This window comes from Oncorhynchus tshawytscha, linkage group LG33 (assembly GCF_018296145.1).
Source record: "Oncorhynchus tshawytscha isolate Ot180627B linkage group LG33, Otsh_v2.0, whole genome shotgun sequence".
Taxonomy (NCBI): Eukaryota; Metazoa; Chordata; class Actinopteri; order Salmoniformes; family Salmonidae; genus Oncorhynchus; species Oncorhynchus tshawytscha.
The window spans coordinates 7981224-8000736 of NC_056461.1; the positions used below are offsets into that span (position 1 = coordinate 7981224).

The 19513-nt window shown below is 43.4% G+C and overlaps 1 protein-coding gene across 1 annotated transcript in view; it reads left to right on the top strand.

Annotated features, from left to right (window-relative positions):
• The first annotated feature begins 359 nt into the window (after positions 1-359).
• LOC112231489 (GDNF family receptor alpha-2) overlaps positions 360-19513 on the top strand; it is a 78167-nt gene continuing 59013 nt past the window's right edge. The window contains exons 1-2 of the mRNA XM_042311629.1: positions 360-1193; positions 6587-6886. Coding sequence (XP_042167563.1) covers positions 1154-1193; positions 6587-6886 — 340 coding nt within the window. The 5' untranslated portion in view covers positions 360-1153. The remainder of the gene's footprint in view (positions 1194-6586; positions 6887-19513) is intronic.

Consider the following 19513-nt stretch of genomic DNA (forward strand, 5'->3'; position numbering starts at 1 on the left):
TCACTCGGTTTGATTAATGCCCTACACCACAGGTCATGCACCGTCTCGGTTCACTATAGAATAAGTGTACGTGTGTATAGGGGCCTAAGAGTGTTTGAGTGAGTGTGTGTTGTGTGAAAGACAGCTACTCTCATTGCATTCGTGGTGACGTGCAGAGTCCATACATTCATGTATGTGAGGAGAGAGAGAGAGAGTGAGAGAGCGAGAGAGAGAGAGAGAGAGAGAGAGAGAGAGCGAGAGAGGAGAGAGAGAGAGAGAGAGCAAGAGAGAGACAGAGAGAGAGATTTCCTGCCTCCCTCTGATAGAACAGGAGCTGCTTTTCTCCTGCAGGCGGACTTGAAGCTCCTGGAGTGAATTAGAACTCTCCTAGATCTATTACAGGTTGACTGTCTCCCGCCCAGGCGTGTGTAGGCTACCATCACATAGGCTACACATTCCCGGTCTCGGAAGTTTAATTATTTTAATGACATCTGGACTAAACAGCCATCAGCTGCCCCTGTGAGACGGGAAGAACAACAGAGTTAGAAATAGCATACTGCTTGCTTTCTGACGTCCTTCTCTCCTTCCGTCAACCCCCCACCCTCTCTCTCATTCTCTTTCTCTTTCGCTCACTCAAGCGCACACACCATCCTCCATCACACACTCACAGATGAAAGTTTGACTGCGTGTGGCTTCTGGTGAAGGATAGAGCGTTTTTAACAGAATCCTCGAATCGAAGTCAGAGAGGAACGGGCACTCTCAAACCTTTTAGCAGACACCGGACATTCAGTCAGTCAAGCAGTTTTCTTGGTCCCACGGCAGGTCTCTGTCTCGCATGGACGAACGTTATTACCTGGGAAACTTTGGATGATTTTCAACAATCGCTCCTTCCAGAGAGGATGTTATCGTTAATGGTCCGTTTCACATGAAAACACTCTGTCTGAGTCTGTGTGTCTGTGCAGCCTGTGTGTATGGTACCAAATGAGGACCTGCGTGTGTTTGTTTTTGGTTTCGTCCGGCACGGCTGTGGTTTTTGGATTATTAACCGGTGAGGAGCAGTGTTAGAGATGTTTCTCTGTTTTAACGATTTACCAATTTATTTAGCCGTTAACGGCTGACCCGGAAAGTCCACATTCCGCCTCGTGACTTCGGGATTACTGCTCTGGAATCTGCAATGATTCTGTTGAACGTTTTCAGCGTGCTGTTTCTGCTGGGTGAGTACACACACACACACACACACACACACACACACACACACACACACAATGACCAAACATTCAGTTAGGGACATACCAATAGCTCATGCCTCCACACACTAAACAATTAGGGTTCTTTGGGAAGCGTTGTGGTTTTATGTGTAACCATAATGACTCAAAGATCTTCAACAGTTTTTTATTGTTCACAAAAAGGTGCTTTGCTCTTTTAGTGATAATTAAAATTTAGGGGAGGTGGCTAATTAGCATGTTTGGGGGCGTAGTTTTGTCACAGCTCTTTTTGTGCAATCGTGAGTGATAGTGTCATTCCAATGTATCTTTAGTGTTGTGTTATGCCATTCCATATTATAAGATGGTGTATGGCGAGATGACACAAGGCAGAAAGAAGAGCACGATGTTTCAAACCCAGACCGAAATACAAGCAGAGAACTTTCTCCTTTGAGTCAAACAGAAGACATAATTACATGTTACTCTCCTGAAAACACTGAGCAGTCGACGGAGAGTGAACTCTCTGAAATGTTACCTGACAGAAGTGAGGTGAAGGCTTCTGAGCCTCAACGCAATGACGAGGAAAATGCCCAGTATGACTCTGGCCCCGTGGGAGTACGTCTTGTGAAGAATGCGGATCCATTCCTTTTGGCCGATCTGTTTGTGGTATCAGGCTGGGTGAAGAAGGGTTTGGGTTTTGTCAAGAAGTTAACTTTTTGTGCGTCTGCTGGTCAGGGGGAGAAGGCGCTATGTGTTTCAGGATGAGGGTTGTGTCCTTCTTTGCTCTCCGGAGTAGAGTGCCGCTGAAAGGAGTGATAACTGGGGTGGCAGTTGAGTGTTGAAGTGAAGTTGAGGATCCCCGGTGTCTGTAGTAAAGGACCAATGCACTACCTTCATGAACATTTTTTTAATATATTTTTTGAATTCTGATTTATCAGGAGGTGCTGCAGCACCCCCAGCTATAATGGCCAGAACCCCAGAAGATTGAATTGGTGGAAGCAGCAGAGATGTTTTTGGGTGTCAGAGATTTTAGTGCAGAAAAACTGCAGGGGGTTTTGAGAGATGGGGTTCCAGCCTCCCAGGGCGACGGCCTGGTGTAGGATCTGTTAGGGCCAAAGTAGTGGAAGGGAGTGGTGGGGTGTGTTGCTGATAGTGGTAATTATATATGGCATTAGATGGTGGTGAAACTTTGTTTACTTTCCATTTTTTTTTAAAAATGAGACCATATGTGCAATGCACTATCCGAACTGTGAAAGGCAGCAAAGTGTCTAGTCTGACGGAAAACCACATGAATAAGAGTAGTATTACTTTTTATATATGACTATGACCAGTGACAGTATCTTGTGAAAGACTCATGTATTGCCTTGTGTCAATTGAAAACGATTGACTAAATCATTTAGAACTGTATGAACATGGTTCTTCATAGAACCTTCCAAAAAGGGTTCCACTATGGTTACAAGACAAAGAACCCCTATCTGGTACTATTTAGAACCATACTTTTTGTGTGTGCACTTGGTGCCTTGCTGCTGCTAGGGAAGGTTTGTGATCTAAAGGGATGTTGGTAAAAGTAGAATGTAGAGCCTATTATTTGATAATTATGTGACCTGATGTAATAAGCATCTAAAGGTGATTCAGGGTAATATATATCAAACATAGTTCTTTAGATGGTAAAATATGAAGAGACGTTCAAGCTCTCCCGTCTGGTAGAAGCTGACGGTCAAAGGGACAGCGCATGAGGCACGTTCCCTCCGTCTCAGCTGCTTGCTAAAGTGTGTGTGCATGTGAATCTGGTTGCCGCTGTGTCTGACGACTGCATGGGCTCGCGCGGCAGAACTGTCCTTGGTGCTGAAATCTGTTCACGGTCGTGGCACTAGCCTGTGGTGTGTCACATTTTTGCCTTCCACGTGCTACCTGCATGTTTGTCCAGTCAGGCACACTGTGTAATCGCTATGAGTTTTTTATAGATTCATCTAGAACCCATTACTCACAAATCCAGAAGTTTACACAGTTTTCCTATATTTACATTATTGATATTTTTGTCATGTTTTGAGGTGATCTAAAACAGGAGAGAAGAGGGAAATGGGGAGGGGTGAGAGAGAGAGAGAGAGGGGGGAGATTGGGATGGAGAGGACAGGAGGGAATGGATAGGAGTGGAGAAGGGAGAGGAGAGTAGAGGATGTGAGGAGAGAGGCTAGAAGGATGGAAGAGGTGGAGGATAGAGGAGAGGTTATTTCCCCTGACAGTATTTGACACGTTCAGAGAACTCCCCTGTAAACAGCATGTAGCCAGCTCTACACTGCTACCACACATACACCAGTAGCGTAGCCAGAAATTCATTGCAGAAATGTTGTTTGCACAGTTCACAATTGGCTCGGCAGACCTCTCAGTTTAACTGGATCCCATCCAGGATATCGGCTGAACTAATTGGGGTGGTGGGGGAACTAATAGTCTGATTCGTGACAATATTATTAATAGCCTATACTCATTGTCAAATCATGAGTGAAGATGCTGATGTACAGCGTGTGCATTTGAGGCAGCAAACAGAGACATGCTTTTTTTTATATACCAAAATGTGAATTCTTCACATCAAGTTCCATGCAGTCCAGACCTCTTGAATTAGATGTAAAGCTGTCCTATCAGACATCTATCAGAAGAGAGTCTCAGGTTCACAATGCACATATGCGTTGATTTTAGAATCAGTGTTCCACAGGTATAAAATACAGGAGTGTTGACTGTGATTAAGGCAATGGACTATGAGCTGTCTTATTTGCTAACTGAACAAATTCAGAAGCACAGTGACATCATTTCCTCAATGCGCAATAAATCCGCAATAAATCAATTTAATACACCGTCACAAAGAAATGTGTGATTTCGTTTAGGCAGGTCTTTAAGGAAGCTTATGGTGCAAAAAAAAAAATATATGTGTTTAAAATGAACATAAAGGCCAATCAGATCAGATTTTTGTTGCATTAGATTAGGCATGCACTCTCTTACACCAAACAAAGGTCATGATAATAGGCTACAATGTACAGCACAGTAAACCAGTGCAACATACAGGAAAGAAACAGGGGGAAAAAATAACCTAGAACTGCCATCATTGTCAGACTCACAGTCACAGCAGAAGATGACAGGGCTTGGTGTTGAACTTTGAAATGATATCGTCATAAGCCAAAGACTCAGTTCTCCTTCAAAAGAGAGCAGTGACAAATTGTTCAAGCACCCTGTGAGCATGGATGTCCTGTTGCACGCTTTGATCCGATTGACAGTGGAGAATAGACATTCTACAGTGTAGCTGGTGATAGGCAGAGTGATTACGTCTCGAGGAAGCCTGTTCATGTTGGGGGAAATGTATTTGGGACAGGTATCAAGCACCACGATGAGTGTCTTGCAATGTAGATGGGGAGGCAGGGTAGCCTAGTGGGTTAGAGCGTTGGACTAGTAACCGGAAGGTTGCTAGTCCCCGAGCTGACAAGGTACAGATCTGTCGTTCTGCCCCTGAACAGGCAGTTAACCCACTGTTCCGAGACCGTCAATGAAAATAAGAATTTGTTCTTAACTGACTTTCCTATAAATAAAATGTAAAGCTGTCCTATCAGGGCTCATCAGAGTTCCATTCTTGGGTTGTTACTCCAGTTGTTTTTTTTAAATCTCGGGGTGCAAGTTAATTAAGAGCCTCCTGGTTTTCGTGGTGCCCACGCAATAGCATGTACTGCTTGGCACATAAAAGCACAATACCTCTTACAGCTTTGATGTGTGCTCGACTCCTTTCAATGTAGGATGCTGCACATGCCTCTGTTGACCTGCTTAAGAATATTTCCACATCTTGACTGGTGCCATTCTTCGAAGGCTGTGGCTCTGGCCACTGCAGCCATGTATGCATTGCTAGCTTCACCTCTTAAGGATCCGTCCCTTTTTTTCAATTATCGCCTAAAATGACAAACACAAATCTAACTGCCCGTAGCTCAGGTCCTAATGCAAGGATATGCATATTCTTGAAACCATTTGAAAGGAACCACTTTGAAGTTAATGTCGGAGAATATAACACATTAAATCTGGTAAAAGATAATACAAAGAAAAAAACATGCTTTTTTGTGTGTTTTTTATTGTACCATCATCTTCAAAATGCAAGAGAAAGGCCATAATGTATTATTCCAGCCCAGGTTCAGTTTGGATTTAGGCCTCTAGGTGGCAGCAGTGTATGTGCAAAGTGTTGGCCTGATCCAATGAACCATTGCATTTCTTTTCAACATTTTGTGCCAAGACTGCCCAAATGTGCCTAATTGGTTTATTAATACATTTTCAAGTTCATAACTGTGCACTCTCCTCAAACTACAGCATGGCATTATTTCACTGTAATAGCTACTGTAAATTGGACAGTGCAGTTAGATTAACAAGAATTTAAGTTTTCTGCCAATATCAGATATATCTATGTCCTGGGAAATGTTCTTGTTACTTACAACCTCATGCTAATCACATTAGCCTATGTTAGCTCAACCGTATCGCTGGGGACCCACCGATCCTGTAGAGGTTATAACACAAAACTGTCTGATATGCTTCAAATCTTTAAAACCAATCTTAATGAACCAATCCTCCATATCCACATCAGGAAAAAGGCTGACTTTCTGGCTATACAAAGCATCTCTTGATATATTATATATTTCATCCCTTGAAATGATTCTATCCTTGCCCATAATCGTTAGTGTTGCAGGGAACGCTGGCAGTTTGCGCTGGGAAGCAGGCTCGTGTATTGCCGACATGTCTGCAGGTTCTGATGAAGCCGGGGCAAGGGCTGTGGCCGAAGGAACTGAAACCAGGGAAGTGGTTTCAGTTCCTTCAGCTTCGGGGTCAGTCGTTGGTGACTTCAGGGGTCAGTCTTTGGTGGCTTCGAGGTCAGTCGTTGATGGGTTCGGCTTCGCAGTCAGTTGTTGGTGGCTTAAGCTTCGGGGTCAGTCGTTGGTGGCTTAAGCTTCGGGGTCAGTCGTTGGTGGCTTCGGGGGTTAGTCGTTGGTGGCTTCGGCTTCGGGGTCAGTCATTGGTGGCTTCGGGGTCAGTCTTAGTGGCTTTGGCTTCGGAGTCAGCCATTGGTGGCTTCGGCTTCTAGGTCAGTCATTGGTCGCTTCGGGTTCGGGGTCAGTCGTTGGTGGCTTCAGGATCTGTCGTTGGTGGCGCAATAAGATGCTCGGGAGGAGACCGCCTATCCTCCTCTTCTATATGTGGTCGCTTCAAAGGTTTGAACAGTGAGGTTTGTTTGTCAATTTTACTTGTTTTTGTTAGTCAAGTTGGCTAGTGAGACTATAATTACGATCTTACCCCCCAGATGCTGTGTGGGTAGGGGGTGTTAGTGTCAGGGTTAACAATTATTAACATCATGATTGATCATTATTCCTCTTCTCTCTCTGCTGCAGGGTGTGTTTGTGTGGTGTGTGTGTGTGGACATGGATGGAGGGAGTCCCTGGAGTGTGTGCGGGCATTAGAGCTGTGTAACGGGGACAGCCAGTGCAGCTCCAGCTACAGGATTATGCGTCAGTGCCTGTCAGGCGGGGCACGGGATCGCCAGACCATGCTGGCTAGCAGGGAGTGCCAGGGTGCCATAGAGGTCCTACAGGATTCGTCGCTCTACAACTGTCGCTGTAAGAGAGGCATGAAGAAAGAACTACAGTGTCTGCAGAACTACTGGAGTATACACCAGGGCCTGACAGAAACCGGTGAGTTACCTGGGCTACGCACAAGGAGGGAGGGGATTGCCTGGAGTGCATCTGCTGGCTCCGAACTCAATGCTCCCTTTGTGTTTGTGTGTATTGTGTGTGTGTTCATGGAGGCTCCACACACACACAAACTCTCTCTCTTTCTGGGCACGGGTAGCTGGCCTAGTTTAGTGGTTGCGGCAGTAGGCCTCATTAAGGAGTTTGTCTCTTTGTTCTCCCTTCCTCTCTGGACGTTTGCTGCCAACACAAACCCACAAACACATGAACACACATATGACAATGCACAAACACACAGGCACACACTCAAGGGCATACACACTCTCCCCCTCAGCATGACTGGTGGCACACAGAGCTCAAGGGCACAGACAGAGACTGTTATCAGATATAATACATTTGTCACTGTGGCTTCCTGTTTTGCCCATAAAGAAAAATTAAAATGCTGTGTTTATATAAGCATCCCAGCTTTGTGTGTGTGTGTGTGTGTGTGGGGGGGGTCTGTATTATACTCTAGTATTTTCAGAAATATACTGGCTCACTAAACAAATAGAGGGAGGAGAGGAGAGGAATGGAGAAGACAATGAGGTGAAGAGAGGTGAAGAGGAGAGGAATGGAGAAGACAATGAGGTGAAGAGAGGTGAAGAGGAGAGGAATGGAGAAGACAATGAGGTGAAGAGAGGTGAAGAGGAGAGGAATGGAGAAGACAATGAGGTGAAGAGAGGTGAAGAGGAGAGGAATGGAGAAGACAATGAGGTGAAGAGAGGTGAAGAGGAGAGGAATGGAGAAGACAATGAGGTGAAGAGAGGTGAAGAGGAGAGGAATGGAGAAGACAATGAGGTGAAGAGAGGTGAAGAGGAGAGGAATGGAAAGGAATGTGTGACAACAAACAACAAATATATAAAGATAACTCTATTCCATTACTCAACCATATGAAAACAGATCTAATTACATTGAATAATCTTCCCATAAATTGTACAGGTAGAATGAACCTCTTTACAATGTCTTTGTGTTTACTTTCAGTAAGTAATACCAATTACCCCACCGAAGTATACCTGGTCACAAGACTTTATATGGGCAAATAAAACTAATAGAATGAAAAGGAAAGTTTGACATCTTCCTAAGTCAGAGGGTGGTTTTAACCTTCCAGACTTGGAATTATATCAACTCTCTACCCAGGGCTTTTACTTGTGACACATCGTTAAATGCACTAATGAGGAACAATGCTTACATCTTCAAGATGTGCACGCTCATCCCCAGAATCGTTTCACGTGTCCATTTTCAAAAGATAAAGCTAAGAACATTAACAACTTCATAGTATAACAATATGGAAGAAAATGAAAGGTATTCTACAAGAACCAATATCACTTCCTACAAAAACAACCTTATGGAACTATCATTGGATAGCTTTTCAGAATTCACTGATTGTCACGCCCTGGCCATAGAGGTTTTCATTCTCTATTTTGGTTTGGCCAGGGTGTGACTAGGTTTGGCATTCTAGTTTCTTTATTTCTATGTTGGTGTGGTTCCCAATGAGAGGTAGCTGTCTATCGTTGTCTCTGATTGGGGATCATATATAAGTTGTCCTTTTTGTTTGGGTTGTAGTTGTTTTCTGTTTTTAGTGTCTGCACCTGACAGGACTGTTTCGGTTTTCCCTCTTTGTTATTTTGTTTGAGTGTTTTGAGTATTAAATTTATCATGAACACTTACCACACTGCATTTTGGTCCACTCCTTCATACGACGATCGTTACAGAACTACCCACCAAAAAAGGACCAAGCAGCATGTTCAAGAGGAACAGGGATCCTGGGCCCGGGAGAAAAGAGAGTGGAGGACATCCTGGACCTGGGAGGAGGTTATGGCAGGGGACAATACCCTGCCATGGAAACAGGTGGAAACAGCGAAAGAGGAACGGTGACGATACGAGGGGACACGGCTAGCACGGAAACCCGAGAGGCAGCTCCAAAAAGATTTGGAGAGGGGGCACATGAGGAGAGTGGCAGAGTTCAGGGTTCAGACCTGAGCCAACTCCTCGTGCTTACCGTGGGGAGCGTGTGACTGGTCAGGCACCGTGTTATGCAACACACGGTGTCTCCAGTGCGCATTCACAGCGCAGTGCGTCCTGTGCCAGCTCCCCGCATTTGCAGGGCGAAAATAAACATCCAGCCAGGACGGGTTGTGCCAGCTCTACGCTCCAGACCTCCAGTGCGCCTCCACAGTCCAGTACGTCCTGTGCCTCTTCCCCACACTGCCCTGAGGTGCGTGTCTTCAGCCCAGAGCCACCTGTACCGGTCCCACGCATAAGGCCTGCAGTGCACCTCCACAGGCCAGAGCTTCCGCCACATTTTCTTACAGCCTTATTCTAAAATTGATTGAATAAAATGTTTTCCTCATCAATCTACACACAATACCCCATAATGACAAAGCAAAAACATATATTTTTTAAATTGTTGCAAATGTATTAAAAATAAAAAACAAAAATACCTTGAGCTCAGGTGTATCATGTTCCCTTTGATCATCCTTCAGATGATTCTACAACTTCATTGGAGTCCACCTGTGATAAATTCAATTGATTGGACATGATTTGGAAAGGTACACACCTGTCTACATAAGGTCCCACGGTTGACAGTGCATGTCAGAGCAAAAAGTATTGATCTGTGGAAGGGTACCAAAACATTTCTGCAGCATTTAATGTCCCCAAGAACAGTGGCCTCCATCATTCTTAAATGGAAGAAGTTTGGAACCACCAAGACTCTTCCTAGAGCTGGCTGCCTGGCCAAACTGACCAATCGGGGGAGATGGTCCTTGGTCAGGGAGGTGACCAATAAGCAGATGGTCACTGACAGCGCTCCAGAGCTCTTCTGTGGAGATGGGAGAACCTTCCAGAAGGACAACCATCTTTCGCAGCACTCCACCAATCAGGCCTTTATGGTAGAGTGACCAGACGGAAGACACTCCTCAGTAAAAGTGAGAAACTAGTCAAGATTGAGGGAAAGATGAATGGAGCAAAGTACTGAGAGGTCCTTGATAAACCTGCTCCAGAGCTTTCAGACTGGTGTGATGGTTCACCTTCCAACTGGACAACGACCCTAAGCACACAGCCAAATAGCTATGCAGTGACACTCCCCATCCAACCTGACAGAGAAAAATGGGAGAAACTCCCCAAATACAGGTGTGCCAATCTTATTTTAGTCAGAAAATAATGTCCATATGATACCTTGCAGTGAGCCTATCCAATTGAAAATCTCTTAGAAAAAAATATAAACTATTGGAACCCAGACTTAAAAAGAACTGATGTTCCCACAAGAGGGAAAGTTGCAGCATAACTAACAAAATGACACTAAAACATATAAACTAATATAGAGAATTTATAACATGAGACTAAATGTACAAATGTTACAGCACAACGACAGAGTCATGCCTTTAGTGTAAAACTAATAATGACTCAATAATCCATGCTTTCTGGGAATGCTATAAAGACCAGAAGTTGTGGGCGGAGCTGTCCATTTGTATGTAAACGTACTTTTAATCCATCTGTCTGCATATTTCAAGACATGGGGGTGTCAAATTATGTATTATTTACATTTTGAAAAGCATGGGCTTGGTAATGTTCTCTAGTTGTGCCGTGATTGGTTCAGTGTTCTGTCACGCATGGGATAACTACGTTACCGCAAAATCCACAGGGAAAGTTCGAAAGTTCAAGCCCCTTGGATGCTGCCATAGATTTACATTACTGTAAGTGCCCATCCAAGAAGGCTCAAAGTCATTAACCGCAGAGAAAATAAGGTCAAATCACGCTGTGTCTACCGTAGATTTGATTTGGCTAATCATGTCAACATTATTCCTTTGAAATCTTAGCTAGCAAGCTAGACAAGCAGTCATCGTCATGAATCAAGTCGACAGTGTATTGGCAAATCCTTTTCAATCCTTGTCATATAACGAGAAATTATAGATTAAATTTATCGGTGCTCATCGGCCAATGAACATAAACATTACACAGCAAGTAGGAAATCGCAAATTCAACCATTAGTGGTTTGGAAGGAATCAGTGGCTAGCTGTAAGCGTTGCAAAGCAATCACTAGCCTGCTCTTCGGTGGAGAGGGTGTGTGGTCTAAGTCTGGTTTAAGGGTCTCTTTTCTAAGCTTAAAATGATAAACATTCACATGCATCACCATGGGCCAGAAAAGGTTAAATATGTTGGCCATGCTGTCAATCCAGCATGACTTCGCCCATGTTCAAAACAACTGGAAACTCTGAACTGGGAAATCTCAGACTTCAGTGAGTTCAAGACATCTGGGAACAAGATCCGACTGGGAAAATCTGTTTTGAACGGTCATCCGACTCGGAATTCCAAGTTGGGAACACAGGACTCTTTCTAGAGCTCCGACCTGAAGATCACTGACGTCGTGATTCAACCTTGTTTTTTTACAAGTTCCCACTTGTCTTGAAAGAACCGTACATACAGAGAATGCCAGACTTTGATGACAAAGTTTGATGACAAAACATACCCATAAGAAGGACCGCTGCGCCACCTTCCTGTTCATGTGAGCACAGCACACCAAGGTGAGTCCAACAATGTATTGTATGCTGCTGCATAAATGATGCAATATGCCAGGGAGATATATATACTGTAGCTAAGATTGTAAAACTAAGTTAATATTGTGTAGTAAGTTGTTAAAACCTCTCTGGGATATGTGGGACGCTAGCGTCCCAAATTCAAATAAATTACTATAAAAATCTAACTTTCATTAAATCACACATGCAAGATAGCAAATTAAAGCTACACTTGTTGTGAATCCAGCCAACATGTCAGATTTCAAAAAGGCTTTTCGGCGAAAGCAAACAATGCTATTGTCTGAGGATAGCACTTCTGTAAACAAAGAGAGAAACCATATTTCAACCCTGCAGGCGCGACACAAAACGCAGAAATAAAAATATAATTCATGCCTTACCTTTGACGACCTTCTTTTGTTGGCACTCCAATATGTCCCATAAACATCATAAATGGTCCTTTTGTTCGATTAATTCCGTCGATATATATCCAAAATGTCCATTTAATTGGCGTGTTGATCCAGAAAAACACTGGTTCCAACTTGCTCAACGTGACGACAAAATATCTCAAAAGTTACCTGTAAACTTTTCCAAAACATTTTAAACTACTTTTGTAATACAACTATTTTTTTATGTAAATAATCGATAAAATTGATCTGTGTTCAGTACAGGAAGAAAACAAACTGAAGTTAGCTTTCTGGTCACGCACCTCTATCTAACAGTACACTTCAAATGACCCTCGTTCAAGATGGCCGTACTTCTTCATTACACAAAGGAATAACCTCAACCAATTTCTAAAGACTGTTGACATCCAGTGGAAGCGATAGGAACTGCAAGAAGGTCCCTTCGAAATCTGGATTCCCAATGAAAGCCCATTGAAAAGAGAGTGACCTCAATAAAAAGAAATCTGAATGGTTTGTCCTCAGGGTTTCGCCTGCTAAATAAGTTCACAGACATGATTCAAACAGTTTTAGAAAGTTCAGAGTGTTTTCTATCCAAATCTATGCATATCTTATCTTCTGGGGATGAGTAGCAGGCAGTTGAATTTGGGCATGCATTTCTTCCGGATGTGAAAATACTGCCCCCTGTCACCAAGAAGTTAATAGCCCTAATAATTTGGTATTTTCCCCCTCATAACTTGGCCTAATGTTCTGACTTGGTGGTGCACATGTAGCCTATAGCCTATTTTAGAGAAATGTCATAATTTAATATACTAAGAGCTTTCACTGTCTGCTTATATGCCCCCTTTATTTATCCTACATTTCTGACTTGGTGTACAGGGAGAATAATTTAAGAACAGCCCATGTACTGAATTCTGTCACTCTACATTTTAAAAGTGCTGAACAAGTAGCTATATTGACTACGTCCCTCTTAGCTCGCTCATTAATGTCTTAATCGAAATTACAGATTGCCAAATTGCCTCTTATCCTCTCATTGTTTCCTTATGCCATAGTTTGTACATCTCAATTGTCAGTAGAAACCACATTCGTTTAAGCAAGTCAACCATACCTGCTATATATTTTTTTTAAGGCAGTAAATGAGGCAGAATGAACTGTTTCGCAGCCAGACAAGGCTCCGCTGATAGCCAGGTGTAGCTGTGGTAAGGATTCACTCCATGCTTCTGAAAAGAAAGCACTGGCCGTTTTTGGGCACCGATTGTTACCGTTATAGTGCAAATAATGCATTGTTTAGTGTTGTGTAGTGGCTTTGCTGGCATGCATTAAACTTTTTTTCTTAGTTTGCCCCACCAAGATGTAAATGCTAACATCCCCACTGGGAACCATAATGACTCTAAGAACCCTTTCAGCTCTTCCATGCTTCTTTACAGTTCACAAAACGGTTCTTTGCTCTTTTAGTGATAATTCAAATGTAGGGGAGGCGGCTCATTCTAATATTTTGGGGCATGGTTTGCTCAGGCAGGTAGGTAACCCGTGATACAAGTCAGTATTCAATGTCCATCCATGTCTGAGGACGTTGGGAGATGATGTGGAAACCGGCCACTAGGGGCAACAGTGAGCACTGTTACCTTCAAGTAGGCGTCGTGGACGGGGACAGGGACGTGGACTGGAACTGGAACGGTGGACGGGCATAAGAATCATGTTTAAATCCAGTGATATAACACTTTTTATACAGTATATACAGTATATCACAAAAGTGAGTACACCCCTCACATTTTTGTAAATATTTGAGTATATCTTTTCATGTGACAACACTGAAGAAATGACACTTTGCTACAATGTAAAGTAGTGAGTGTACAGCTTGTAGAACAGTGTTAATTTGCTGTCCCCTCAAAATAACTCAACACACAGCCATTAATGTCTAAACCGCTGGCAACAAAAGTGAGTACACCCCTAAGTGAAAATGTCCAAATTGGGCCCAAAGTGTCAATATTGTGTGGACACCATCATTTTCCAGCACTGCCTTAACCCTCTTGGGCGTGGAGTTCACCAGAGCTTCACAACTTGCCACTGTATCCTCCTACACTCCTCCATGACGACATCACAGAGCTGGTGGATGTTAGAGACCTTGCACTCCTCCACCTTCCGTTTGAGAATGCCCCACACAATAGGGTTTAGATCTGGAGACATGCTTGGCCAGTCCATCACCTTTACCCTCAGCTTTTTTAGTAAGGCAGTGGTCGTCTTGGAGGTGTGTTTGGGGTCGTTATCATGTTGGAATACTGCCCTGCGGCCCAGTCTCCGAAGGGAGGGGATCATGCTCTGCTTCAGTATGTCACAGTACATGTTGGCATTTATGGTTCCCTCAATGAACTGTAGCTCCCCAGTGGCGGCAGCACTCATGCAGCCCCAGACCATGACACTCCCACCACCATGCTTGACTGTAGGCAAGACACACTTGTCTTTGTACTCCTCACCTGGTTGCCGCCACACACGCTTGACACCATCTGAACCAAATAAGTTTATCTTGGTCTCATCAGACCACAGGACCTGGTTCCAGTAATCCATGTCCTTAGTCTGCTTGTCTTCAGCAAACTGTTTGCGGGCTTTCTTGTGCATCATCTTTAGAAGAGGCTTCCTTCTGCGACGACAGCCATGCAGACCAATTTGATGCAGTGTACGGCGTATGGTCTGAGCACGGACAGGCTGACCCCCCACCCCTTCAACCTCTGCAGCAATGCTGGCAGCACTCATACGTCTTTTTCCCAAAGACAACCTCTGGATATGACGCTGAGCACGTGCACTCAACTTCTTTGGTCGACCGTGGCGAGGCCTGTTCTGAATGGAACCTTTCCAGTTAAACCGTTGTATGGTCTTGGCCACCGTGCTGTAGCTCAGTTTCAGAGTCTTGGCAATCTTCTTATGGCCCAGGCCATCTTCATATAGAGCAACAATTTATTTTTTCAGATCCTCAGAGAGTTCTTTGCCATGAGGTGCCATGTTGAACTTCCAGTGACCAGTCAGTATGAGGGAGTGTGAGAGCGATGACACCAAATTTAATTAACACACCTGCTCCCCATTCACACCTGGACCTTGTAACGAGTCACATGACACAGGGGTAGGAAAATGGCTAATTGGGCCCAATTTGGACATTTTCACTTAGGGTTGTACTCACTTTTGTTGCCAGTGGTTTAGACATTAATGGCTATGTGTTGAGTTATTTTGAGGGGACAGCAAATGTACACTGTTATACAAGCTGTACACTCACTACTTTACATTGTAGTAAAGTGTAATTTCTTCAGTGTTGTCACATGAAAATATATACTCAAATATTTACAAAAATGTGAGGGGTGTACTCACTTTTGTGATATACTGTATATATATTTGTGTTAAGCCTATCGCAAACCTTAACCATTTGGAGTTAATGTCCAACCTTAACCTTGGAACGATACAGAGAAGTAATCAAGCACTTCTAAATTTGAAGTTTGAGAGACATGGATGAATGTCTAATTCTGACCTGAGACTGTGAGAGCTAGTTGGGTTTGCTCACAGAAAACCGTACGTGATAGTGTCATACCAGTTGATCTAATTTCTTCTTATGCCATTACATATTATATATGACCATGGCCTGTGACGGCTTCTTGTGAGTGACTCACGCATGGCCTTGTGTCATTTGAGAACATTTGACGAAATCAATCAGTGGTTCTCAATTCTCTCCTCAGGGACCCCAGCTGTTCCAGAGGTAGCTCACTTGATTGAGCTAAAACACGAAAACATAATGGTTCTAAATAGTACCAGATAGTGTTTCTTTGGGTTGTAACCATAGTGGAGCCCTTTTTTGGTGCTATATAGAACCTTTTTTAAATGGTTCTTTATATCAGCAAGAAAAAGGGTTCTGCTATGGTTACAACCCAAAGAACCTCTATCTGGTACTATTTAGAACCATTATGTTTTTGTGTGTACTACAGCGTTTCCCAAACTCGGTCCTCAGGACCCCAAGGGGTGCATGTTTCACCCAGACACTACACAGCTGATTCAAATGATCAAAGCTCGATGATTAGTTGATTATTTGAAATCAGCAGTGTAGTGCTAGGGCAAAAAAACAAAATGTGCCCCCCTTTGGGGTCCCGAGGACCGAGTTTGGAAAACCCTGGTGTAGGAGATAGGAAGACAGAAGAGAGAAAAGAGGAGAGTGGAGGAGAAGATTCATAAAGCTCTGATATATCTGTTGGTCCTTTTTTATCCTGTCGACAGCTGGAGGAAAACAAAATCAGCATTCTGTACATCAAATAACAACAGAACAGATGTGTTTATATACCAGGCATATGTTCACACAAATGTTAACTACAGTTTCTAATGGCCTGAGTAAACTGTAGCTAATCAGGTGAGTCATCCTAGCTTGTTATGAATAAGTTGTTGTTTAAGACTCCCTGGGTTGCAATTGTGTCACACCCATTATTTGCTGCTTCCCACTTACAAGTAGTGTTTGACATAATGGAAGCCCACAACGTTTTTTTCTAAAATTATCAGCAGCCAAAACTGGTCTTAGAAGATGATAGGCTCTGGTTCTGCTGGCATGCATCGAAATGCGTGGCCTTTTTTTGTGTCTTTCTTTTTGCAAATGACTATGAATTAACATTATTTTTTATCCCCTAAAACGTGTTAATACCATACCTCATATTAAGGTGGTGGGAAATTCACTGTGTGACAATAACTAGCAGGTCTATTAGGTTCCAGCAGCTAGAATTTAAACGTCTACAAATCAACTTGGCGTCTTTCAACACCAGACAACATAAAGAGCTGGCTGCATATATACATATCTAAGAGATTGTACACTAGATTGTTTGTGAGGAGATTACCGCTGCTCTTGACTTACAATTAAAACCAGTCAAATGAATCATTGGCGGTGCTCACTGCTAAAGTGGATACCTATTCAACTGAAGTGCAAAGACTGGAGAAGACCGCCAATGTGACAGAGGTGTGACTCCTTCACCCGGGAACAGCATGAGCTAAGTAGGAAGGGATGATCAAACGGAAACGGAATCACTCGAACATCATTCCCCGTAAATTCAATGTGTGAATCACGGGGTTTGAAACTCATGAGGAAGCGGGCAAACCAACTTCCTTCATGAGCAATCTTTTCTGCAGGGAAGGGGGATCAGCGTCGACCCAGATCTCAGTGCCGATCTGACAAAACAGAGAGACCTACAACGAGGTGAGATCCCAGCTACACAAGCTAAACCCTGAGATGCTGTTTTGTCCACCGGTAAAATGAATCTTGACACTCCAGAACACAACACACACATTTTCCAATGTCAAGGAAGCACATCAAACCCAACACACAAGGGGACAAGCCGACAGATGGAACCACATAACTAGCTCATTATTGAGCTATGCAATCCATGCACAATCACGCAGTCTAGCCTATGGCTATGATGTTGCCCTCAGCATAAGACAATGATGAGGACACCCCCTAATGTTTGGGTACAAGGAGTAATATTAGTATTACTGCTGAGTATTGGACTTGTTCTAATTATATTTCCTATGGTCCTGGACATTTACATAGTGATGACACCATGTCAATTACTGAACAATTGACAATATCTGGGGGTGTCATTGGTACTGGGACTGCTTTCTTGTGTGGCTACAGCACATTGAATCCATTTGGGCTAAATATGACAATAAGTCGATAGCTATCCCCGACAATTTTTGGTTTAATTTTGTATTTATTTTTTACTACTGGCGAGGAGAGATGGTCATTCCATTGTGGGCTACTTACTGTAAGTGATAATGCCAGAGAAGCCGATGTTTGGAAGATATATTGGCACGGGTATTGTTAGGCCCAAGACGATGTCGGGCAAACATCGGTTTCGAGGGAATTATAACTTTTATTGAAGGGGTTACCAACATATTTAAATCATGATTGACATATTTTCATTTAAAACATTATTTTGATTAATTTATTCAGACTATCTAATCCTTCCACGAGATATAGTCCCAACACAAATTTAAGGTTGCTAACCAAGCCGGCTGGTCGGTCGTTTGTTCTATTGGTTCGGTTACGACCCAGAAGTTCAGTCTTTTTTGTTCTGTATCTATGGATGCGACCCAGTCATTCATTCTAAATGTTCCATTGCCATACTGGCTGACGAAGTTCTTATCCCTTGCTTGCTAGCTAGCCACGGCTAACTTGCAGTCTTGTCAAAAAGCGCAGCCAGAATAATAGCAAAGTAGCTGCATTCGTCTAAGCTGTTTTCTAGTGACATTTATTTGGATATCCATAACAATGAGCTGATGTGCTCACTCGTCAGTTCACTATTGTTAGCCAACAATCACATCAAACTAAAGCTGGAAAGACTGCATACTAGCTGCACTTCGTTTCATTTGACCTTTTGTCAATTGACAATTCTTTGTGTACTGTATATCCACGAAAATGATGCCAGCTGATTCATGATTTAGACTGGCTGAGAAACGCTGCCTGTCTGTCTCATCCCGACTCCGAACACATTCATTACTTAGGGGCCGGCTGGAGATCGAATTTGAATAAAGAAACAATGTTGCAAATGTCGGAGAGACAGACAGCAAGGTTTATCTTCTCGTATGCTGCTGTGGTGCCAAACTGCTGCAGAACTTTACTTGGTAGTTTATGCTGGTAACAGCTTTCACCAGCCAGCTTCAGTCCATACCGCACCAGGAGTATGGAGTTGAGTGTGCAGTGACATTCTATTTCTTAACTTTGACTTGACCACACTCATTTGGCTGAACAGCCGTTCAACCTCCGCCTTTGAGTGTGGCAAAGAGAGGGTAGCGAGTGTAGCTTTGCACAGTTCTTCAAATGGATTTGACCCGGAAAAGTCAGTGTATGTATTCACTTCACTCCAAAACTCGACTGTATTTTCAGTTGAGTCCCACCTAAACAGATGGATGTTTCTCCATTGGGAAATGATTTTATCAATTGTTTGTGGCTGGTACCCCAGTAGCTCAGCTACATTAATCATTTCAGTGGTGCCTTTATTGTGCTTTAGCGTTTCCTTAACACTGAACAAGGCCATGTTTCACAGGGATTCTAGGTTGTATGGGAGCCTTGCTTGCAGCTCCTTGCTTAAAGCAACAATGTAGTTGATGCACTGTCTCCGAATGACCTTTTCGTCCGCTGGTGCAAGACTGAGTTGGTACACCGTGCTCTCGAAAAGGTACCCAAGGTATGGTGATGGACTGAGATGTCCATCAATGGCATCTTTCAGGACATCAATTTTTGCCATAGGGTTGACTACCCTGCTGCAAATTGATGTTAAGAGGTGTACCAGATTGTACAAAGCTTGACAGGATCTGTTTGATCTCCCTCAAATGACTTCACTGCAACTTGTACGTCGGACAGGATTGATTTCAAGAATGTCAGGTTGACATAGTTGGTCTTGTCCATGTACGTGGCGTGGAGCACATCCACCATGTATCAATGCTCACTGGCCTTGGTCACCTCAAAGTGGAGTTTCAGTTCTTCCCACTGGCTCAATATACGAGTTACCACAGGCTCAATCGATAGCCAAAATGTGGCACAAACTTTGGTGATCTGCAGTGGTTTTTGTCCAAAATTAATGGTGGCATACACTGCTTTGTACGCCTCGAGCCGTTTTGTGGAAATCGAAAACCAGTTGTAGGTTTCCCTAATTACTCAACACTCTTAG